Here is a 24,671-nt window from a genome sequence, read left to right as displayed (position 1 = left end):
CCTATTTCACTGGGCGTGACTTGAGCATATATGAGACCTCAAAGCCCGCCTCCACAGTGACACACTTCCTCCAACAAAGCCACACCTCCTAATGGTGTGCCACTCTCTATAGGTTTATGGGGACCAATTACATTCAGACTACCACAGTAGTGTTAAGAATATTCACACTGTGGGGCTGAAGAGATGACTCAGTGGTCAAGAGCTCATCCAGAGGACCCAGAATTTGGTTCCCAGCCCCCATATCCAGACATTCACAACCACTTTATTTATTTATTTATTTATTTATTCTTTTTTTTTTTTTTCCAAGACAGGGTTTCTCTGTATAGTTTTGGTGCCTGTCCTGGATCTCACTCTGTAGACCAGGCTGGCCTCAAACTCACAGAGATCCACCTGGCTCTGCCTCCCAAGTGCTGGGATTAAAGGCGTGTGCCACCACCGTCTGGTGTCACAACCACTTTAAACTCCAGCTCCAGGGGATCCAATGCCATCTTCTAATTTCTGAGGATACACACATGTGCACACACACACACACACACACACACACACACACACACACACACACAGAGAGAGAGAGAGAGAGAGAGAGAGAGAGAGAGAGAGAGAGAGAGAGAGAGAGAGAGAGATTGAGATTTGTGAGTTTGGGGCTGGCCTGGGCTACAGGGCTACAGGACAACCCTGTTACAAAAACAGAACAAAATCCCCCAGACCCTCAAACTAACCCAAAAGGAAAGAAATCTGTAAAACCTTTGAAAACCAAACAGCAACAAACAATAAACAAGCAAACAACCAGACAAGAAATGGAAGAGCATTCATTCTTCTCTTTCCCAGTGAGGTCCAGGGCTGGTGGCACTAAATCCCACAGGAACTCAAGCTCCTTTATACTGTCTCCCATGTGTAAGCTGTCTGGTGATCTGAGATGGCCGCTGCTTCTCTGCCATCTTGTCCACGGAGGAGAGTTCAGGAGCATTTCCTTTTCAGTTAACGTCTTCAGGAACTGGCAAGACCAATACATCGCCTTTGTGGTGTTGGGGCCTTATTTATGTGAAGACAGAAGAACTTCCTGTCCTTTTACCTCAATGGGGGAGACGTATGGAAGGCTCTGGTTTGGGACCCATCCTGTGGATTGACGGGAAGTGATGGGTCTCAGGGCAGCTGCTGTGAGGAGGGAAGGATGGCTGAGTGTGTCCATAAGGCCAAGCTCTCTGCCACCCAGGGTCTAAGGCGGTAAACAAAGTTCCCACTTCAGGTTTCCATGGAGCTGTCTGCTCCCAGTTGGAGAGGAAGGGCAGCTTTGTGGGAACTTCCCTTATCAGAGGGAATGAGCTGGAGGCAGTGAGCAGACACTGGCTTGGAGCAGGCCTGCCTGCTCACGGCTTCCCAACTCTGCACCGAACTTCTGATCCAGCCCACAGTCTCTACTACCTGTGGGGAGAAGATGAGAAAAGTGGACCTTAGAGATGAGGTGATCAAGAGGCAGGGTCCTTCTAGCACAAAGGCAAACTTCAGAGAGAGTAAAAAACACCATTATGTCCTGAACACCTGCCCTGTGCTGTACCCTCACTGAGCCAATCACTGCCATTCCCAGCAACCCAGGAGTGGGAGTTATATTGTCCCCATTCAAGAACATTAACATATAATGGTAATAATAGTAAGGGCTGGGAATATAGCTCAGTGGTGAGCTCTTATCTGGCACCTGTGGTTCAATTCCCATCGATAACAACAGCAACAGAAATGTCCAAATACTTTTGGGTTGGTGATGTGGTTGACGTTAATTGTCAACTTGACACAATCTGTAGTCTCACAGGAAGGGACTCTCGATGAGGGACTGTCTAGATTAGTTTGGCCCGTGGGCTTGTCTGGATTATCTTGATTGCATTAACTGAGGTGTGCTGACTGTGGGTGGCACCGTTCCCTAGGTAGAGAATTCTGGATTGTATAAGAGTGGAGAAAGCCAGCAGAAGGAGCTTGACAAGCATATCACATCCATTTAGCACAATGACAGCTGTAGCATCCTCTCTAGGGCCTGTGATCTCCCCAGCCATGGACTTTGGGCCAGGTTTATAGAACCAGATGTGAAGTCTTCTTGTGGAGCGGGTCTCAGACTTGCTACTACTGTGGAGGGAGCACATCTTTCCTGACTGATCAGGAGAACAGCAACACTAAAATTATTCTAACCCTTCAAGATCTGAGTCAGCTTGGCTCTTCCCTGTTCTTTCCCCCCAGTGCCATAGATAAACACTCCCCTTAAAACTGAGGTCTCAGCTTATTCTCCTGAACAGAGTCACTAGGTTGAGAGCTGAAGATGTCAGAACTAGAGACCTTTTCGATTTCTGGTGTCACATAATCCTGAAGGCAGTATTTTAGCACAGTGCCACCATGTGTCTGACATCCTGCAAAAACTGGTTACTGGGGCATTTAAGGTAACCATAGTGTGTTGGTGACGGCTGGAGGTGCCATGTCCAGTTCTCACCACTAGATGGCGGAATTGCAACAGTGTGCCTCCACGAGGAGCCCCAAGTAATGACATGAAGTTCATAGCCTGGGCTGGCAGAAATTTCAGAAGTCATTTAGCTAATCTTTGGGCATTTATACACATGGAGGTCTTGTTTATTTTAAAAGAATCACAGCAATTAGTTAGCCTGCAAGCTTCATTAAAAGGTTTTGCAATGAGGGTCACAGAGAGGACATTGTGGTGGAAATACGGATTCCCGGCATGACCCAGTTTGACTCCTAAATCATGAACCCACTTTGCCTTAGTCCCATAGCTTGTAAGGTAAGAGGGTAGGTAATTACACTTAATTAAATGTGTGTGTGTGCGCAAGCGCGCGCATCTGTGGGTGTCAGATCCCCTGGATCTGGAGTTACAGGTAGTTGTGAGCCATCTGACATGGCTTCAGGGAACTGAACTCAGGAGGAGCAGCAAGCTCTTAACTGATGAGCTGTCTGGCCTTCCCTCTACCTTATTTTTTTGAGGCTGGGTCTCTCTCTGAACCCGGAGCCCACTGCTTAGCTGGAGAGTGAGCTCCAGGGATCCCCTATCTCTCCCTCCCTAGTGCAGGCATTGCAGAGTGTGCTGTCTAGTTACATGCCAACTTGACACAAGCTAGAGTCATCAGAGAGCTAGGAGCCTCCATTGAGAAATTGCCTCCATACGATTGGCCTATAGTCAAGCCTGTAAGGCATTTTCTTAATTAGTGATTGATGTGGGAGGGCCCAGCCCATTGTGAGTGGTGCTATCCCCGGGCTGGTGGTCCTGGGTTCTACAAGAAAGCAAGCTGAGCAGGCTGTGAGGAGCCAGCCAGTAAGCAGCACCCCTCCATGGCCTCTTCATCAGCTCCTGCTTCCAAGTTCCTGTCCTGACTTCCTCCAATGATGGACTGCAATGTGGCAGTGTAAACCAAATAAACCCTTTCCTTCCCAACTTGCTTTTGGTCATGGTGTTTCATCACAGCAACAATAACCCTAACTAGGACACAGAGGTAGGCTGCTGAATATGTTTTTGGATGTGGGCCCTAGTGATCTGAACTCAGCTCCTCATGCTTGAGTTGGATAAAAATAATCTTGTGTATATGTGCTTTGAACCTTAAGTGGTGAGAGACACTCAGTAAAAAAATAATTATGAATGCACACATGTAGATTCTTCAGGATACGAAGTCACTCATGGCTTCTCCTTCTATGAATTTATACTCTACCCAAAGGAAACTAATGTACATGTGAAAGTAAAGCTATGCTAGAAGACAGAAGAGAGTGTTTCTAAGGATTAAGGAAGGGACGAGGCCCAGAGCAACAAGAAATCAGAGGAGGAGAAGAAAAAAGAGAAGGAGGAGGAAGAGGAGAAGCAGGAGGAGGAAGAGGAGAAACAGGAGGAGGAAGAGGAGAAGCAGGAGGAAGAAGAGGAGAAGCAGGAGGAAGAGGAGGAAGAGGAAGAGGGAGGACTTCATGAAATAGGTGTGGCAAATGTAGATAGACAGGATGGTGATAATCACTTATGTCTCAGCTCCAGAAGGCTGAAGTGGGAGGCCAGTTGGGCAATTTAGTTGGCAAGATGCTGTCTGAAAAAAAAGTAAAAACAAACAAACAAACAAGTAAAAACCCAAATCAGGCATGGTAGTTATCCCTTGTAATCCCAACACTCAGGAAACAGGGACAGTTCAGAGGTTCAAGGTCATCCTTGGCTACATAGTAAGTTCCAGGTTAATCTGAGCCATATGAAATACTATCTATCTATCTATCTATCTATCTATCTATCTATCTATCTATAAATAAATAAATAAATAAATAAATAAATAAACAAACAAACAATAAATATGTGGCTGGGGATAGAACTCAGCAGTAAACTGCCTGCCTAGAATGCATATCACCCTAGGTTCAAGCCTAAAGTTTTTTTTGTTTTGCTTTGTTTTGTTTTTTAAAGGCAAGAACTGTGTGCATTGCCTTGGATTTTAAGATTTGGTTAAAAAGAGACAACAGTGAAAGAAGAGTGAGGAAAAGCATCGAGACTAGGACTTGAGAGGGGTAAGGAGATGGGAAGAAAAAGGGACCGAGAGGATGGGAAGGGATGTGCAGCCACTCAGGTGGGGAGAGGAGACCTCTGGGGACAGGCTGAGGAAAGACCTGCTCCTCTCTCTCCTGCTCCTCTCTCTCCTGTTCCTCTCTCTCCCTCCCTTCTCTCTCCTGCTCTGGTAGGACCACAGAGGCTCCCAGGGATCAGGACTTCTCATTAAAATCCCTATAGCACAGCTCACTTCCACAGTCCTAGCACCCTGAGAGGCTGAGACAGGAAGAGTGTCAGGAGTTTGAGGCCAGCCTGGGTTACAGAGTAAGACCCTGTCTCAAAAGCAACCAGCCCCAAACAGCAGCAGTAAAGGATCCCTGTAACACAACTGCTGTTTTCTACCTCCGTACCTACCCTAGCATGCAGCGCATGAAACCAAGGTAGGAAAAGCCCTAACACTTATATTTTTTTCCCCAGTAGGTCCCCGAGGTTTCTGCCTGATGCTCTGTATCCCCCAAACTGACCCGATAAGAGCTAACACCGTGCAGCTGGAGAGGCAGCTGAGCAATTAAGAGTATACTGCTCTTGCAGATGACCTGGGCACCAGGTCCCAGCACCCTGGGCAGCTCACAACCACCTGCAACTCCAGCTTCAGGGGATCTGAAACCTCCCGCTTTCTGCAGACACCTGCACTCTTGTGCACATACCCTTTCCCCCACACTTAGAGATAAAAACACATTTTGAAAACATTTTAGCCCATTCCTGAAAACACAAGTTGGAATTTCCTCTAGGCCAAGCACTCCAGCGGGTACTGGTTTCAGGCCAACATAATGAGTGCACACGTCGCTCTCCAGTTTGTTCTACCTCGCGTCTCATTTCCCTCCCAGTCAGTGGTTCTCAACGCGGCCTCCAGACTCACATGGCAGATATTAACATTATGATTCATAACAGCAGCAAAATTACAGTTAGGAAGTAGCAACGACATCAGTTTTATGGTTGGTGCTCACCGTGACATGAGGAACAGTCTTAGAGGGCCACCACATTTAGGAAGGTTGAAAACCACTCTTCCGTGGACTGCATTTTCATATTTACAGTCTGAATGTTATGACGCCTGTTGTCAGGAAAGACAAAACGAAGGTCAAAATAGAGGTTGTGGAGTTCTGGTCCTGCTCTGGTCTGGACCTAGGTAAAATCATGTTTGCCACTTTTGACATTAAAATTATTTATTATTTGTTTATTTAATGGTGTGTGTTTGTGCACGAGTGTGCACATGGGTGTAGAGGCCAGAGGTAGACACCAGTTGTTGTGTCCCGTCCAGTCCTGTCCCCCCCTGTCGTCCCCTTGCCCCCCCTTGCCCCCCCACGCCCCTCCCCCACCCCCGCCCGCACAATTCTGTTTTGAGACAGAGTCTCTCATTGAATGGGGAAACTCATTGGTTGGCCAGGCTGGCTGCCCAAGGAGCTTCAGGAATCTGCTTGTTTTTGTGTCTGCTCCCCTTCCCCACCCCAGAATTAGGGTTACAGGCCCAGGCTATCTTATGCCAATTTTATGTGGGTTCCGAGGATCCAGACTCAGGTGCTTATGTCTGTGGGGCAGACATTTTACTGACCGAGCTATCTCCCCAGCCTTTAATAATGTGTTTAAGTCTCGTGTTGAACTCAGGTCTCTGAGGCTTTAGTTTTCAGATCCTTGCCATAACTTTAAGCCCGTAAGTAGCTCTTAGCTGTCCCCTCCTGGTGTTGTATAAAAGAATGTCACAGGATCTCTTCCTTCAGCCTTAGCAGTCTCTGTGGAATCCTTTCTCACCTGTTTCCTTGTTTAATTGTTTGCAAACCACATTGTTAGAATTTCCCTGCCAAGTACCATTCATTCCTTTTGTGGTAGGAACAGGGATTCTTAACCATAAAAGACTCTTGCAGGGGCATGTGTGCTCCTTTTCCAAGAAGAGGCTTTGTGCTTTGCTATCATATTTTCCAGGGGGTCAGAGATCCATAAAAGGTCAAGAAGTGCTGTTTAGAGCCTTTGTGGGATTCTGTTTATCTTGCTGGATGTTTTGACATTGCATCTGGCCAGGCCGGTCTTCCTCCCAGGCCACCATGAACTTGACAACAGCTCAGATGGTGCTTCATTTCCAACCCTTCCCCCCACTTTGGTTTAGAGAGGCATTGGCAGTTCTTTCTCCTGGGCTCCCACTTTTGACCGCAAGGTGGGGGTGGGGGGTGGGGGTGGGGGTGGGGGTGGGGACATTTTCACTGCCTCACTCCTCTGCATCCGTTCTGAGGCGGTCTCACCACAGAGCCAGCCTGCTCAGGAACTTGCAGCCATCTTCTTCTTCCTTGCTTCTGCTTCCTGACTTCTTAGAATTACACGTTTGTAACCATGCCCAGTGTGCCTCTTTCCAGAACTTTCTGGATCTATATAGGGCACATGTCCCTCACCTGGAGTGAGGATGCAGACTCTCCTTCTACTGAGGTCACTTTTCAGAGTCCAGGGGCTTGCTCTGGGCTTCCCCCTTCAGACACCGGTGCTCCTTCTCCATCTTCTTGACGCTCGGCACTTACACGCACCTTCTCCTACCGGTTTAACTTTTCTTTAAGGTTGTATCTATTGCCAAACAAGAGTAATTCCCATCGCACAAACATTTGGTCATACACAAAAGAGCATATGTATGTTTAAAGATTTATTTTTTAATTATGTGCACAAGTGTGTCTGTGTGTAGGTTTGTGCATGTGAGTGGAGATGCCTGCACAGGCCAGAGGCATCTGATCCCCTGGAGCTAGAGTTATGGGTGGTTGTGAGCCATCCAGTTTGGGCGCTGGGAATTAAACTCTGATCCTCATCAACAGCAGTACATATTCTTAGTCTCTGAGCCATCTCTCCAGCCTCTACTTGTAAAGAATCTTAATCATTTTGCATTTGCATACGTCATATATGGTATGAGTTGTTGGAGACAGAAGTGTCACATTGCAACTGAGCTGAGGTAGGGACAGGGAGTTAGAGTGTCTCAGTTTTCCTCGGGAGACTTTGGCGTGAGAGAACATGAGCAGCAGTCTGACTGGTCTGGTCTGATTTCACCTTCCCAGACCGGGGGCAGAGGAGGTTCAAATAATGGCGTCCTTTGTCCCGCCCCTTCTTCATTCTATCCCCCACCCATAGCAGCCAGCTCAACTCAGCCTCCTCGTCCTCCATATGTTAAGAAAAGAGGGTCAAAGATCTAGCATAAAAAACCGCAGCTATTAGTTGCAATGTAGCTAGAGTTCATGCATTACCTTGCTATTTATTCAATGCATTTTCTTGTTGATATTGTTTGAATTGGAACTACTTCTCCGTCTCTTCTCTTCCCTCCCTCTCCTGGAAACAGAACCCCAGAGCCTCGCTCACCACTGCATCACTCTCCTTCCCAGCTCTTATTGTTGTTTGTTTGTTTTGTTTTTCAAAACAGGGTTTCTCTGTGTAGCCCTGGCTGTCCTGGAACTCACTTTGTAGACCAGGCTGGCCTCAAACTCATAGAATCCACCTGCCCCTGCTAGGATTAAAGGCGTGCACCACCACACCTGGCCTGCCTTCCTAGCTACTGAATTAGAATATGGCCTTTATGATATATGCTAGTGTCTCATTTCTTACAACGGTGACTGATAGTTTGCCTGGACTTTGGGGTTCTTGGTAAACTTGAATAGCATCGAATTCTTGCCTTTAAGGAATACTAGGTCTTGTATGTGCACAACACATGTAAAATGGTACCAAGTAGAAGACAAATGTAAGAGAGGCACTGAAAAAGGAAACTGGGATGGACTGGCAAGATGGCCCAGGGGTTAGGAACATTTGCTGTTCTTGCAGAGGATCCTGGTTTGATTCTCAGCATCCACATGGAATCATAAAGAAAGGCACTTTAAAACAATTCTTTGGCATTTACTAAAGATAAAAGCCAATTTGCATGTAAATGAGATAGATGCACTTGGTTATTTTTAGGTGGATAATTATATAATGCCTATTTTTAATTAAGAAAAATGTAGATCATCTTCAGTGTTCTCCAGAATTGATTGATATTTTGATTTTATAATTGTTGAAGCTGAGGATACTCTTTATACCAATACGTAGTACAAAATGGCAGAAATATATTCAAGACCATTTCAGAAATTGCTGGAAATTTGCTCCAATCTCAACCCCCAAATCATTGACCAGTTAATTAATTTTTTGACTGTTTGAGAACTTCATGCATGCACATACTGTGTCTTTTTTTTTTTTTTTTTTTTTTTTTATCAAACTCACTTTCTATTCCTCCCCTTCAGTTCTTCCCCACCACCATTTCCTTCCAACTTCATGAGCTCTTCTTTCTCAAACCCTCTGAGTTCACTTAGTGCTGCCTGTGTGTGCATGGATGTAGGGCCACCTGCTGGACCATGGGCAGCCTCCCAGGGGCCAAATCCCCGAAGAAAGCTGACTCTCCACCAGCAGCTGTCAGTCGACTCTGAGACGAGGAGGTCCTTTGAATTCAACACACATAGCCGAAGTTGACCTTCAGCCTTGACCCTCCTGCCTCTACACCCCAAGTGCTGAGACTGGAAGTGTGATGGTCACCACACCCAGGGCTTTGCCCATGTTAGGCAAGCACTCTACTGACTGAGCTACATCCTTAACCACCCTTGAATGATTCTTAAATCAAAGGCATGGCAGCAACTGAAACTGCAAATTTTAGAATTAAACATGCTAACACAGTCCAAACACAAGGCATACTAATTGGATACATATTGAGGTGTGATAGTAGGAAAATATGTAAAGCCTTTGTTTTCCACAAGCTATCATGTTTTTATAAAAATGGATAACTTTGTATACACAGAAGAAGCACTGTAATTAATAACATATGTCCTGGGTTGCTGAGATGGCTCAGAGGCTAAAGGCTTTTTCTGCCAAGTCTGATGACTGGAGTTCAGTCCTCAGGATCTATGTGGTAAAGGGAGAGAACTGAGTCCTCCAAGTTGTCCCGGACCTTCATGCATGCAGCCCCCACCCCAACAAACAAACAAACAAATAAACAAATAAATGTAATACTATTTTAAAATCAGCATATGTCTCTAATCTGAGCTAAAAGTGTTTCAGGCAACATTCATTGAAGCCTGGTGTGATGGGATGTGAAGTTTGAAAATGTGCATGTTATATGTTCAGAACCAAACCTGCAGTAGATCACGTGACACAGCATGGGCGGGAACCGCCAGAAACAGCTCAGATTCGTAATGTGTTTGGTTTCGAATTAATTTTTGGTCATATCACATTAGAAAAAAAAATCTCGTCCTGTTGCCAGGTTTTCTGGGACCCCCACATTCAGTTCTGTAATTCCCTTTGGGGTTGTGGTCCGCAGCTCAAGAGTGTGGGATCCTTCTGATGTAGGCAGACAGTACAATGCCTGGCATCTAAGGAGCCCTCAGTGCCCGGCAGTTGCGGAAATGTTGCTGCTCTCTCTTTCCACCAGCTTACATCTTGTCCAGCACATCACTTTAGTACTTCAGAAAAGGTAGACGACGTGAGTTCATTTTACGATGTCGGCAAAAGAAAGCATAAAAAACCGGGTGCTCATTGACTTAGGATAGTCTGGGTCTGAAGGCTTACCATGCAGAATCCTCTGAGCACCGAGGGGGCGGACGTGAGGGTCTAGATAGACCAAAGGTCCAAAGGAGAACCCAAGAAACAGGATGAGGATGGCAGATGAAGACAGCCCCGGGGGTGGGAGTGTGAGCCCTCGAGTGTCGGAGGGCGATGGAGCACAAGAATAGAGAGAAGGGATGGACAAAGGAAGGTAGTGAGCTCGGGGGTCCTCCTGCCTGGAAAAGTAGCAAAGGATGGCTCTTTCCCTCTGTTCCTTCCTGGGGACTTCCTCATGGCTTTCAGACCCAGGCAGAGGACTACAGGTCTTCCCGGGGTGGAAACAGCCAGGGGCACAGGGAAGTGAGGTATGCTGCTGTGGGAGATTCTGCTCCAAGCTGACGGTCACCCTACTCTTTGTCATCCTTTCAGGGAAAAGCTGAATCCCCACGGTGCTGTGTTTCACCCAGACCTTGGTCTAATGCCCGGCTTTTTCCGGAGCCCGTATCAGCATTCAGCCAGGCAGAGCTGGTGACTTCTTGTAATAGCCAAGACAGGAAGTGGTCAAGACCTAGAAATAGAGCAGCCGGTGGGGGTGGGAGGGTGGGACATGACTGGCCCTAGGTGCCTCCTGGGGTCAGTGGCACAGAATTCCTGGTCTTGGCTTGGGCTGCACCGCAGTTCTTTATGGGCTTCTCAGTTTTATCTCAGAAAGCAAGATAGTCAGGCATGTTTTAGCCAAAAGATGGGAGCTTTTCCCACCAAGTCACAGTGAAACAGTCAAGGGTGTCTGGCACCTTGTACCATATTTACAACAAAGGAGACTGGATTGTAGGGTGAGCGCCGAGTCAGACAGACAGATCCGTTTTTAATCCCGTCTTTGCCACTAACTACCTGGGTGCTCTGAAGCTAATTACCCTGTCTCTCTGAGGCCCCATTTTTGCTCACGTAGAATCAGGATTCTTGTGTCTATTTTGTGTTCACTGAACATAAGAAGTATTATGGGAAAAAACGTTCAGCATAGTATCTAGCCCCAAATACTGCAAAATAAATGGCAGGTAATAGAATAATAGTGAACATAATAAATACCTTTTCATACCTCCCAGGCTCAATTTCCATCTCTATAAGATAGCCTAATATAGCCTGATGGTGGTACATGCCTTTAATCCCAGTGCTTGGGAGGCAGAGGCAGGTGGATCTCTGTGAGTTTGAGGCCAGCCTGGTCTACAAATTGAGTTCCAAGATAGCCAGTTACAGAGAAATCCTATCTCAAATAACCCACCCACCCACCCACCAACCAACCAACCAAATAAACAAACAAAAAGATGGGCTACTATTAGGACTACAGGAGATGGTCAGCATTTAATGCAAAATATGGTGGATGCTCTCTGTTTCTCTTTCCTACCCCTCAGGAGAAACTCTGGAGGGAGGGCCTGGCTCAGGAGCTCATCATGGTAAGGGAAAGCAGACTGGCATGATGGGAAGGAAGCAGGGCTCATCATGGTAAGGGAAAGCAGACTGGCATGATGGGAAGGAAGCAGGCCATTCCTTTGCCTGGGGACCTGTGGAACTAACTCCTCTCACCCCCCACCTTTTTTTTGTGGTGTTGGGGATCAAACCTTGGGTCCTGTGTATACATAGTGAAGTGAACTAGAGCCCTGGCTTTGGAGAAGACTCTTGGAGGGAAGTGTCAAGGGACTTGGGGAGCCACTGACTAGGTCCTGCTTCTACAGAGAGGCTGGCAGAGTGGCAAAAATCACAGTTACACTGTGGACAGTGGTTAGAGTGAGGCCTTCCAGTATCATAGGGCCGTAGATGCCAGGGTTCTTTCTCTGTGTTTCTTCTTAACTCTTGAGGTCACACAACCACTTGAGAAGCCAGTGAAAGGTAAAGTCTAGTTTTCTCCCTGGAAATATAGACACCACAGAAGCTTCTGCCTATTACAGAGGGTTCACAAAGCTCCCGACACTCTCCAGGTGAAGAAAATCCCCCTGGCTTCAGAAGAGGTAAATTCTCCAGTGCTTGGGACAAGGGGCCTTATCTTAGCAGCACTACTTAAGGACTAAGGAATAGCCACTGGCTCCTCCAAGGATTAATTAGCATAGGGACAGAAGACCTGACCCAGATCTTTGGTGAGTTTGCCCTGCACTGATGAAGTGACAGTGTGATAGCTTACAGTACTCTCCTGCCTCAATTTCAGCCAGCACTGGCGGGAAGGGACAGCTAATGACAGTCAACAACAATAAAGCAATTGGCTTCCGGACTTACAGGCAGTTGGGGCTACACTGAGAACCCAGCACCCTATCAGTCATCACTTCATCTCTACAGTTATATGGAGAAAACATTCATTCGGCTCGCAGTTACAGAGGCTCAAAGGCAGAGTGTCTGCACTAGCTTGGTTCTAGAGGACCCTATGGCAAATGGCGATGGCAAAGGGGAAGTGGTGTTGGGGGATCAGTACCTCTTCTGCCGGGAGAAGTGCATTGGATAAAGCCAGACCTGCTCTTTTTATAATAACTTCCTTAGGAAAAAATACCAAAGGATCTTAGGGGACTTGCTATTATTAGTTGGTCATGTGTGAAGCATTCCTCCAGTGACTGGGACCTCCATGAGGCTCCATTTCAAGGCCTCTTGGATGGGGGCAGCTAGACCTCATCTAAACAACAACAAGCCCAAGTGGATTGGTTGGTCCTAAGGGAAACAGCAGCCTGAGCTCACCGAGCACTTATTACATGCCCGCTCCGGAGCTAAATGACTGTCACTTCAGTCCCACTTGATAGAGAGGAAACAGAAGTTTAGGACAGTTAAGCAACTTGCCAAGGTAAGTTGTGAAGCTGAGATTAAAATTCTATCTCCAACACTCTCCCTTTTTAGTCAGAAATCATTTATCTGTGTGTGCATGTGTCGCCACTTAGGTGTGAAGGTCAGCTCCTCCATGGAGGCCTCGGGGGTCAAAGGTGGTCAGGCTTAGTCACAGGCACGTCTACCGAGTCATTTCACCAAGTTATCTCTTAGGCAGGTGACTAAGGAATACCTGAGAAGTCTACAATGCATACGGGGAGCTGGGAAGCAGATTTGTTTTTCCTAGAGCTAGACCCTGGGTGTGTGGGGACAGGACTTAGGGAGGCACCAGAACAAGAATTTGGGGCCAGGACAAATTTGGAGGCAAGGAGTAGCCCACATCAGAAGGAGGCATCTTCCCTCTTGAGGATTAGCTGTGGAAGGTTTAGGAATGGCTCTCAGGATGTGGCATGGGTTGCCATGGGATGTCCTTGTGGGCACAGAGCTTCAATCCAGGCTTGACGAGACTGTCACATATATGTGGAGCTGGGATGGCAAGTTCTGGGGCTCTCCCTGTTTTTCTCAGCAGAGGAAGGGCTGGCTCCACGAGGGTGCAGTTTCTCTCTGAGCCCGAGGTAGATTTCCCAGGGTCCTTTACCATTGCATCCTCAGCATCCTGGGAGCCATCTGGCACATGGCCAACATTTCCTAATGTGGGTGAGTGACTGATAATGCTGAGTTCATTCCTCCCAATTTCCTTGATCACTTCCATGGGTACTTTCTAAGACAGCTTCCAGAACAGAGAAATTCTAAGCTAGGCCATTTTTTTTAAATCAGTGTGAACTCTGAAAAGCTCATTCTTCTGCAGGCCAAGGAACAGCTGGGTCATTTCAATGGACAGAAGGAGATCCTCGGCCAAGCTTGTAGGAGGAAGCCTGTGAGCCAATAAGCTACATCACACTTAGTATCCTCAACCAGAGGAGTGGATTTTCACCAAGAGGTCTGCAGTCTTTCCACAAATAATAAAACTGAGAACATATTCCTCGGTGCTCTGCCAGTTAGAGGGTTTTGTTAGTTATTTAGCTGTGTTGTGTTCTTACCCTGCAAGGAAGTGTCTCGAAACACGACAGAATCCGCTTATAAGATTTATTAGAGATAAAGGATAGAGAGTGCGCAGCTGTGGAGAACACGTGCGTGGAGAAGAGGAAGAGAAGAGAAGAGAGAGAACCGGGAACATGGCGCTCCGCTTTAAAACCAGCTGGGGGCGTGGCCAGGTCACGTCACTACTCCACGCGTGTGCGTAGATCACATGGTCATGTTGCGCTTACGTGGCCATGAAACGTCACGGATCCTGGTTATGCGAGACACCTTGGCCTGGAAATGGCTATCTTGACCTGGAACTGGCTAGGCGGAGGTGTCCAGGTCGCTGGTATCCTGGTTACGAGAGACGCCTGACCGAAATGCTATCCTGACTGAATTGCTAGGCGGAAGTGTCCGCCTGGTATATGCGACTGTGGGGGCGTGTTGTGAACCCTTCAGGTTTTCCTAACCATGGTCTCACAGAACCAAGCAGCCTTGAGTGTGGGTTGGGATCAGGTGTGTGTGGGAAGATAGGTAGACACTAGGGGAAAAGCATAGGAAACAGGTAGTTATTTTTACAGATTGGAAAAAAAAAAAGAGTGTAGAGAGAATTTGATAGCCTTTTCAAAATCCTGTGGTGGTTAATCTTGATCTGTCCACTTTATGGGACTTAGAATCGCCATGGAAACAAGTCTGAGGGTGTGCCCGTGAGCGTTTTCTGGATGAGGTTCGTGGATGTGGGAAGGTGCACTTTAACTGTGGTTGGCACTGTTCTATGGGCTAGGATCCTAGACTGAATTAAAGAGGAAGGTAAACTGAGCACAAGCTTCTTGACCGTGGTTGCAATCAGATCATCTGCCTCAAGTTCCTGATACCATAACGTCTTCATCACGATGGACCAACCCTCCAACTGAAGCACACCTCTCCTTCTTTAAATGGCTTTTGTCGCAGCAACAAGATAAGTAAGATACATTACAAGTGATATAACCAGTAGGTAGGGTGAGGACCTCCATGCAGACCCGCTGACTCTTTATATAAAGGGATTAACCTTGATCTTTGAATATGAAAAGTCCAAGATGTGGCCATAAATATGTTCCTTCCGACTTACAACAGCAACAATGAGGCACTGAACAGGAGTAGGGTTGCTCAGTGTGGACAGGATTTGGGGGCTGTGAAAGGAACTCTTTTGGTGCCAGCCTGAGTTGGACAAGGGACTGTATTGTGTGATGCTTGCCTCTTTAGTGCATCTTGTATACAGCTTCTCCCTGCTGTGCCTTGGATGCTCCTCCATGGTCCTGCCTGCTGACGTGGTTACATCACAGGATGACAAGCTGTTCTCCAATATCTTTGTTGGAACAGTAGATTGTTAAGATTATTTTGATTTTTGATTTTTTTTTTCAAGACAGGATTTCTCTGTGTAGCTTTGCGCCTTTCCTGGATCTCGCTCTGTAGACCAGGCTGGCCTTGAACTCACAGAGATCAGTTTGGCTCTTTCTCCCGAGTGCTGGGATTAAAAGCGTGTGCCACCACCGCCCAGCGATTTTTGATATTTTATTTATTGTGTGTGGGGAACATACACCTCCTCCACCCCCCCCCCCCCCGTGTGTGTGTGTGTGTGTGTGTGTGTGTGTGTGTGTGTAGGTCAAAAGACAACTAGTAGGAGCTGGTACTCTCTTTCTCTCATAGGAGTCCCAGGGATTGAACTCAGGTTGTCAGGCTTGGTGGCAGATGCCCTTCTCTGATGCCGAGCCATCTCTCTGGCCTTGTAATTGTTAAGATCGACTATCGAGTGTTGTGATGAAGAATAACAGATAGACTCTTATTTACAGAGGGTCTGCCATGGAATGTGAAGACAGTCCCTGCTCTCACAGCATCTGTGTGTTTGCTCAGCACTGGTTGAGGAAGGTAAATAACTACAGAATCTCAGCTTCTACTCCTGACAGTGATTGACACAGAATTGCTCCCTACAGTGATGTATCAATGAAGTTGGGCAAACTATCTGAGAAACTGTACATAGGTTCTGAATGAAATGGAGGGGTAACACAGTAGTTCCTGAAGGAGGGAAGCACACAAAGTGAGCCCTATTTGTCTAGCTTTCTACCTTGAGACTGAGAGAAGTACATGCTGGTCCACTGAACATAAGGGCAGAGTTCAGGGCTGCTGAGGATGTGATCTGTGGAAACTGCTCTTTAGAGATGAAGAAGCTAAGTGGGGAGATGCCCTCAGAAGTCCACCTGGGTGTTCCCTAGGGTCTTTGGGTTGGGGGATGGGATGCATGTGCACTCAGGGATTCTCTATGGCTTTTATGATAATAGACACTGGAGGCTGCTGCCCACCTCTTGGAGATGTTGTGGGGTGGGGGAGTCAGCCCAGCTCTCACTTAGGTGACTCCCTGGAAAGCTCATGCCCTAGGAATAAGGATGATGTTCTAGAGTGAACAACCCACTCAATGGCAAATATGAACATGAGGAGATGCTCCACATAACTTGTAGTCCCAGAGATGTAAACCAAAACAAATAGGATTGGATGATGTGTTGCTATGACCCAAATCTGGAACACTTCTATCCACCAAAGATACCTATACATGGATGGTTACTGTAGCTGAAGTTTTCCTGTGTCTTGGCCTGCTGGCAGTCAGGACAAATCTCTCCCACTCACGTCCCCCAAGTAAACACACCAAGACTTATATTACTTATAAACTGTATGGCTATGGCAGGCTTCTTGCTATATTAAATTAACCCATTTCTACAAATCTATACCTTGCCACGTGGCTCGTAGCTTACCGGTATCTTACATCATGCTTCTCCTTGTGGCGGCTGGCAGCGTCTCCTTGCCTCAGCCTTCCACCTCCCACAATTCTCCTCCTCCTTGTCCCGCCTACACTATCCTTCCTGCCTGGTTACTGACCAATCAGCATTTTATTTATCAATCAATCATAGCAACATATATTTATAGCATACAGGACATCCCACAGCAGGTTACACTATGTACATGAAGGAATAGGGATTGGCAACTGAGGTAGGCGTGGTAGTGTATTCTTGTAACCTCAGTACGAGGAGGCTGAGGCAGGAGGTTTGTGAGTCTAGGGTTAGCCTGCATGGTATAGGGAGACCTTGTATCAAAAAACAAACAAACAAAAAAACAATGAAACAAACATAGAACAAAAGGCTAGTAAGATGTCTGAGCAAGCTTAGAGACGTGAGTTTGAACCCTAGATCCTTGGAGGGAGAAACCCAACTCCCAAGAGTTGTCTCTGACCTCCACACATGTGCAATAGCACACACATGCCCCTTCTCCAACAATAATAAATAAAATGAAAAATAATAAAAAGAATGAATGTGGAGACACTGGAAACTGAATCAATATTATATAATTAATAATTATAGTTATATACTATATTATAATACATAAATTAATATTTATAGAACAGTCAAATAAAACCCAAGAGAAACCGACCCTTAGGTGAAACAGAATTAGCTAATAAGAATGTTGTGCATGTGTGTGCGTGAACACATATATGTAGGGGCTAGAGGTTAACATCAGATGTTGTCTTTTGTTTCTTTATTGCCATAGGGTCTCTAGCTGAGCCTGGAGTTCATTATTTTGGGAAGACTAGCTGGCTAGTAAGCCTTAGAGAGCTTCTTGTCTCCTGCCACACCTTCTTTTTCTCTCCTGTTTCTTTTCTTTTCTTTAAATTGTGGGTATTATGGGTCCAATGCAGGTCTCTATGCTTTGTGGAAGACACTTCATTACTGAGCCATCTCCCCAGGGCCAGCTGACTAGAATTTTGTTTTGTTTTTGTTTGTTTGTTTGTTTGTTTTCAGAGACAGGGTTTCACTGTGTATCCACGACTGTCCTGGAATTCACTCTGTAGACCAGGCTGGCCTTGAGCTCACAGAGATCCACCTGCCTCTGCCTCCAGAGTTCTGGGATTAAAAGCACATGCCTCCACTGCCCAGCTAAAATTTTAAACAACAAACAGATTTAAAAACTTACAGAGGAACAGGGACCCAACTGATAGTTGAAGAGATGAGGAATCTCAATAGAGAAATTGAAAGCAAAAAGGGAACCAAAAGAAAATACCACACTTTGAAAAGTAGGATAAAAAAAATACAATGTCTGAAATGACAGTTCTTCCCAGAGAAGCTCAACAGAATTATGAGAGGCAAAGAACGGATTAGAGATCAATAGACTAGCGTACAAGACAAGCAATTGTGATAGACCGACTGAAGACAAACAAGGCTGTGCTCAGTGACGCATCTGTTGTCTGGGATTTGTGACATCTTAAGAGTCCATTCCCAGAGCTCAAAAACAGAACCAAACCTGAGCCTCAGCCGTGTGGAAGATAACATTTAATCTAACACATGTTAACTGGTGTTTCCTTAGGTAAAGAGAAAAAATATTTGAAGAAGTAATGGCTAAAAGTTTCTAATATGTACAGTGAAAACAAACCATTTATATATCTTTCTCCCCCAGAACCCAAACAGATAAATACAAAGTCACCGTAGAGTGAAGTGGCTTAAAAAAAAATTAAAGATGGAGAAAAATGTAAAAGTAGTCAGGAAAAAAACTGGGACAAATCGAACAGCAAAATAATGATATTATTAGATCATAACCTATGGAATGAAATAAGTATCCATGGGTTCACAGTGCTCTGAACCAGTTCATTTTAGGACTAGAAGCAGGACACCTCTTCCTTATGCAGAATACTAATTAATAGCTTTTGAAGGAAGTAGAAAAGTCGCGTTAAACACACAGCAGCAAATGTTGCAGGTATGAAATACTGATGGAAACATTTTTAAAAGGGCAGAGATGATTCAGTGAGTAGAACCACCTGCTGACAGGCCTGACCACCCACTGGCTTTGCCGTCCGTCCATCAGTGGTTCTTCCATTTTAAAATTACATTTCATTTATTTACTTGTGTGTATGCATGTGGTGTGTGTGTGTGTGTGTGTGTGTGTGTGTGTGTGTGTGTGTCCACCCCCTGCCTCAGCCCCCAGTGCTCAGTCCATGGTGGCTCGTGTGGCGGCCAGAAGCAATCTTGCTGGACTCAGTTCTCTCTTTCCTCCATGCGGAGCCTGGAGATGGAACTCAGGCCTTCAGGCATGGAGGTAAAGCACCTTCTCTGTGAAATATCTATTAATGAATGAATGAAATATGCATCAATAACAAAGAGAAAAATGGTGGCTTTTAGCGAGCAGACCCAGGAAGATACTACTATAACTAGGTCATCAAAGTCAACCTAATAATAAGACATATTAACATCGTGTGCTCCTGATGTTACATACTGAGAAGACACATCATTTTGATCATTTTTGTGGGATTCTTGTCCAAAATGTCGCAATCATGAGAAAACGGAAGACAAACTCTACCTGGGGAAAAACTACAAAATAATTGGCCTTGGCTTTTCAAAAACTTCTAAGTGATGAAAATGAAAGAAAAAATGAAACTCTTCAACTTCCTGGTATGTTCTTTCTGGCCTTTAACCCAATGGCTATTTTCCACCTTGAGGCTGTTTGAGCAAGTGTGCTTAGACTGTGGCTGGCATTCCCAGGTACTCTCCTCAAAATGGCTTTCCTGACCTCAGCTTTCAGGAAACCTGCAGCTCCCAAGCTGCACAGACCCGGACACTCAACACTGGGTGTCCTTCCAATCCAGGATTCTGGGAATGGGCTCTGATTGGCAGAGCTCATAGTGTACACATACCCTTGTCTATTCATCTGTGTACAGAAAGCATGCCACCGGCTGAAATATGGCCACCGGGAACTGCCCTTGTTCCCTTAGGGTTTGGAGGGCTGGGACAAGGGAGCAGTTAGAGAAGGAGGCTGGGCCATGGACCCAGGCAAGGTCTGCCTCTCTGCCTGCTGTTCCAAGTACTCACCTTCTCCGGAGCAGTTAGCCTATTGGACTATCCTTTTAGTTTTCCAACCAGGGACAGTGTTTATAAAGGAAGACTATGAAGATGTTAAAGATTGAAGGAGAGTTGGGAGACGCGAAGATTAAATACGAGAGAGATCCCAGATCAGAAAAAAGACAATGTGAAAAGCAGCACAATTCAAAATCTGTAACGGCGTTAGTTCACAGTATGGAATCAACACTCTTTGCCGTCGATTGGTAATTATGATGTGGTAATCAAGATAAAATGTGGACCTTAGGGGAGGCTGGGTGAAGGATGGAAGGGGACTTTCCTTAGTGCTTTGTAATGACAAAATAAACATAATTAATTTCAAAATGAAAAGTTAGAGCGTGTGTGTGTGTGTGTGTGTGTGTGTGTGTGTGTGTGTGTGTGTGTGTGTGTATGGGGAACAGCTAGAACAAGAAGATAGGGAAAAGAATGGAAAAGACGGTAAACTTCTTCAGAGACCATGCGGGTCAGCACACAGGAGGACAGCTTTGTTGTGGCTTGAATGTAAAATGTCCCTCAGAGGCTCATTTTGAATACCTGGGCTCCAGTTGGTGGTACAGATTTGAGTTTGTGGAATCTTTTAGGACCTGGGGTCCAATTCCACACACACAATTGCACCCACACAGCAGTGCATAATTGCCTGTGACTCCAGTTTCATGAGATCTGACAACTTCACACAGACACACATTCAGGCAAAACACGAATGCACATGAAATAAAAATAAATAATTATTTTTTAAAAATTAAAAGAAAAGATGAGTCCTGGCTGGTAGAAGGGAACCTTTAAAGACAATAGCTCTGTCCTGGTTTTCATCCTCGTCTCTCTACTTCCTGGTCTGTTGTCACAATGTGACCAGCAGCCTCAGGTCCCTTTTATCAAGGACTAAACAGTTCCTGTTACTGGGTCATCTCTGCCATGACGGACTGAGAGTCCTTCAAACCTGAAGCCAAAACAAACACTTCCTCCTTTAAACTGTGTCGGTCAGGTACATTGAGAAAAGTAATGTGATATCGGAAGTGCTAAGAGGAGGGCCAGCGAGATGGCTCACCGGGTGGATGCGCCAGCTGAGCAAACCCGATGATCTGAGTTTCCATCCCTGGTTCCCACATTGTCCTCTGACCTCCATGTGAACGATGGCATGCATGTCCCTGCATACAACACACACACACACACACACACACACAATGCAGTTAACTTAAAAGAAGAGGATGTAATATAATAAGGGGGAAGCCTCTGACAATCTAGAAAGCTATTTATAAGAAATATCATCAAAATAAGAGTGAAGTAATTGGAAGTCAGGCATATTTGTTTAAGGAGATTTGTAAGAATTGCTAATTTAAAAAATAATTAACTTATCTTGATTTTATGTGCGTTGGTGCTTTGCCTGAATGTATGTCTGTAAAGTTGTTGGATTCCCAGGAAATGGAGTCACAGACGGTTGTGAACTGCATGTGGCTGCCAGGAATAGAACCCGGATCCTACTGGAAGGGCAGTCAGTGCCCTTAACCACTGAGCCATCTCTCCAGCCCCAGGAGTTGCTAAACTTAAGATGTTCTTCAGGATGAAGGGAAGTGTTTCTAAATCAAAATTCAGAACTATAGAATGGTGTGAAGAGTACCAAAAACAGTAAATATGTGGATTAATCTGATCTCTTTATTTAAGAGATAAATGTTTAAAATAAAAAATAAATTGTGAATTACTGTTTTGTGCGTATGTGTATATGCATGTGTGTGTGGTATAGGCACATATGTGCAGTTGCAGGTACCTAGGCACACACATGGGGAGGTCGGAGGAGCCCGGGAGGAGGGGTGTTCTGCCGTGTTACAGCCTGCCTTATTTTCTTATGAGGTCTCTCACTTCACCTGGAGCGAGGCTAGCTGGAAGCCAGCTTTCTGTCTCTGCGATCCCTCCCACTGCACTGGGGTCACAGGCCAGCGTGTGTCCATGCTCGGATTTTTATGTGGGTGCTGGGGATTTGAACCCAGGTCCTCATGTTGGTCCAGTAAGCACTATTACCCAGTGATCCATCTCCCCAGCCTCATGTTATTATTATTTTGCTTGAGATGGGGTCTTGCTGTGTAGCCTAGGTGATGCTCGAATAAGCCATCCTCCTGCCTTACCCTCAAGTGCTGGGACTGAGACATGCATTGCTGTGCTCTGCTACACGTCACTGTGTATAGTAATAATATACTAGGTCCTAATGGCATAGAAAATGTAATCGTGCTCTGCTACACGTCACTGTGTATAGTAATAATATACTAGGTCCTAATGGCATAGAAAATGTAATCGTGTCAATTAATTTGTACAGTTATAAAGTTCTTACCTGGTACCCAAAATGATATACTATCCTGGTGTTGGAGAGGTCTGAGGGAGAAGTGCCCATCTCTGCAAAGGATGAAGCTGGAGGAGGAACATCAGACAAGATGGCGTGGAAGAGATGACATTTGAGATATTTTGAAAAATAAGTGGAATTTTCCAAACGGAAAGAGGAAGGAAGGTCAGTCAGTCGGAAAGGCATGGGACGTTTAGGAGTGACAAGAATCTCTTGGGCTCAGAGCGAGGGATGGATCATGGCCAGGTGTCAGGTCTCTTCTGGCCACGCCCCTCCTCCAGGGTTTCCTGTAGCTCAGGCTGGCTTTGAACGCTCTATGTACTCAAGAACGACCTGGAACTTTTGGTCCTCCTGCCTCCTTAGCCCTGCAATTATAGGCATACACCACGTCCTGCTTTTGTCGTGCTGGGAATGAACCCAGGGCACGCTAGGCAAGTAAGCGCTGTACATTAGCGCTGCATCGCCAGTCCTGGTCTCATTTTGACACTGCCATTCTTGATCGGGATACACCGGCCTAGCTACTTCCTATGACTTGCTCTTCAGACCCAGTGTTTTGCACCTTTTGAGCTTCTAGAGGTTTCCTATCTGGGGAAGACCCAAGGGAACTAGTGTAGGGGACGGGAATAGCAGGCAAGTAGTCTCTGAGGAAAATACCACAAAGCTAGTGAATTTGAGTTTGAAGGCAATACAGTGACTGTCCTGAAACGGGTATCAGACACCTGATAGACGAGGCTCTTCACAGATCCATCTCCCCTAACACAAGCTGGAGACGTGGTATTGCCAAGAGATTGCAGGGAAAGCATTCGACAGCTGCCTGTTAACTCAATGAGAGAATGAATGAGACTGGAGGAAATCAAGAGAGCCAGGGCGAAGTGAACATAGTTGATGTCTGTGGAGGTGGGGACTAGAAGAGTCCAGGAAGTGGCCCAATAGCTACTTTTTTTTTTTTTAAACCAAGCACCCAGACGCGAACCCCTGGGACCCAGATACGCACACGACCCGGTGGGGCTCGGTTTCCTCTAGTGAGCGCTCGGGCGGGTCCTCGTGGGCGGAGGTCTGGGGAGGGTTCCGAAGAGAGGCTCGCCAGTTTCCCCATCAGCTTCAGGCAGGGTCCAGACGGGCGCCCGAGGGGAGGGAGCGCACGCCCTTGGCCCGCCCCGCCCCGCGCGTCCCACCCACTGCGTCCCCTCCTCTCTTCTCCCCTCCCACCGCGGGAAAAGCAGCCGTGGGCGCCAGGCTAGCGGTGGCGCGCGGCGTGTGAAGGGCAGCGGACAGGGACAGGATGCGAGCGCGGCGGCCGGGGCGGCTCTGGGCAGCTCTGCTGGCGCTGGGGACCCTGGCGGGCGTTGTCGTTGGAGGTGAGTGAGGCGGGTGTGCAAACTGCGGTGGGACCGTGGGATCCCCCGGAGCTCGGGCTGAGAAGCTGAGGTGTGGGGGGCGGATCCTTCCTCCGATGGTCTCGAGGGGCGTCGCGGGTGGCAGAGGCAAGGTGGGGCTCTGCGGGGCGGCCCCCGTGCACTGGCTGGAGGATGTGGCTCACCTGTGTGCACGCTGAGTTGCCCCTTTCTCCGAGTATGGCACGTCTCTTCCTTCGAGTTTGTACATCTGGCTGCTCCACTTTTTAAGGAGAAGCAGGATTCGAGTCCTCCTGGGACAGATCTCTCACCCAGCACTCCCTGACTGTGTGCTGGGAGTCAGCACAGAGGTCCTTGGGGCTGGCTTTGTTTCCCCTGCGTGCAGCTCACAACTGTCATCATCTGCCTGGACAGTCAGCTTTTGGCCTCACTGGTGCTGCCGGGATGGGGAGTGGTCCAGTCAGCAGAGCTGTAGCGGGACATGATATTGCGGGAGGTGGAGAAACGGAGGTTATGGGTCAGTTGGAGCAAGTTAAACCCTACAGATGTGTGTGTGTGTGTGTGTGTGTGTGTGTGTGTGTGTGTGTGTGTGTGTAATAGGGTCTCACATTATTGAGGATGCTTCACACTCCAGACCCTCCTGTACCTCCACTAATAAGTGTTAGGGTTGTAGATACGCACCACCACCCAGGGTTTATGCGTTGCTGGGAGTTGAACCCAAGGCCTCCTCGTGTCAGGCAAGCACTTTATTAATTGAGCTACATCTCCAGACCCAGATGGACCATTTCTTAAAGGTAAAATTTATTAAGTGACTTTGAGGCTAAGCATTCTAAAAAAATATTTTGGTGGCTGCCTTCAAGACCCTTCCATAATGATACAGATAAACACAGCCACGGAAGGGAAAGGGTGTCTCAGTGTGGTACTTACGGTTGCCCTTCTGGAATACTTAAGGTTGAAGCTTCTGAGTGACAGATGAAAACTGTGGTCTTTAGCCTACATTGAACAGGCCTTGTGACCACAGAACAGAAGTCGGGATCTCCAACATTCTGCCCTGGAGGTGTTTGAGCCTCTAGCAAGCCGCCGCTAGCCCTTGACTGGGGATGGGGAAATTCACCAGCAAAGCTGATGTTTCGTACAGATATGCT

General features: G+C 46.7%; 1 protein-coding gene and 1 long non-coding RNA gene across 2 annotated transcripts in view; one reads left to right on the top strand and one right to left on the bottom strand.

Annotated features, from left to right (window-relative positions):
* Positions 1 to 623: 623 nt before the first annotated feature.
* Positions 624 to 23,274, bottom strand: LOC119086907. Its single transcript, XR_005090300.1, has 3 exons — positions 23,166 to 23,274; positions 5,503 to 5,606; positions 624 to 1,422 (listed from the first exon to the last, which is right to left on the bottom strand). It is a non-coding gene; the product is annotated as an uncharacterized LOC119086907 (long non-coding RNA).
* Positions 23,275 to 23,397: 123 nt separating this feature from the next.
* Positions 23,398 to 24,671, top strand: part of Itgb3 (integrin subunit beta 3) — a 58,289-nt gene continuing 57,015 nt past the window's right edge. The window contains exon 1 of the mRNA XM_028882698.2: positions 23,398 to 23,529. Within this exon, the coding sequence (XP_028738531.1) occupies positions 23,454 to 23,529 (76 nt within the window). The 5' untranslated portion in view covers positions 23,398 to 23,453. The remainder of the gene's footprint in view (positions 23,530 to 24,671) is intronic.

This window comes from Peromyscus leucopus, chromosome 8b (genome assembly GCF_004664715.2).
Source record: "Peromyscus leucopus breed LL Stock chromosome 8b, UCI_PerLeu_2.1, whole genome shotgun sequence".
Classification (NCBI taxonomy): domain Eukaryota; kingdom Metazoa; phylum Chordata; class Mammalia; order Rodentia; family Cricetidae; genus Peromyscus; species Peromyscus leucopus.
Note: the sequence above shows the minus strand (reverse complement) of the source record. Positions and strands in the feature narration are given on the sequence as shown.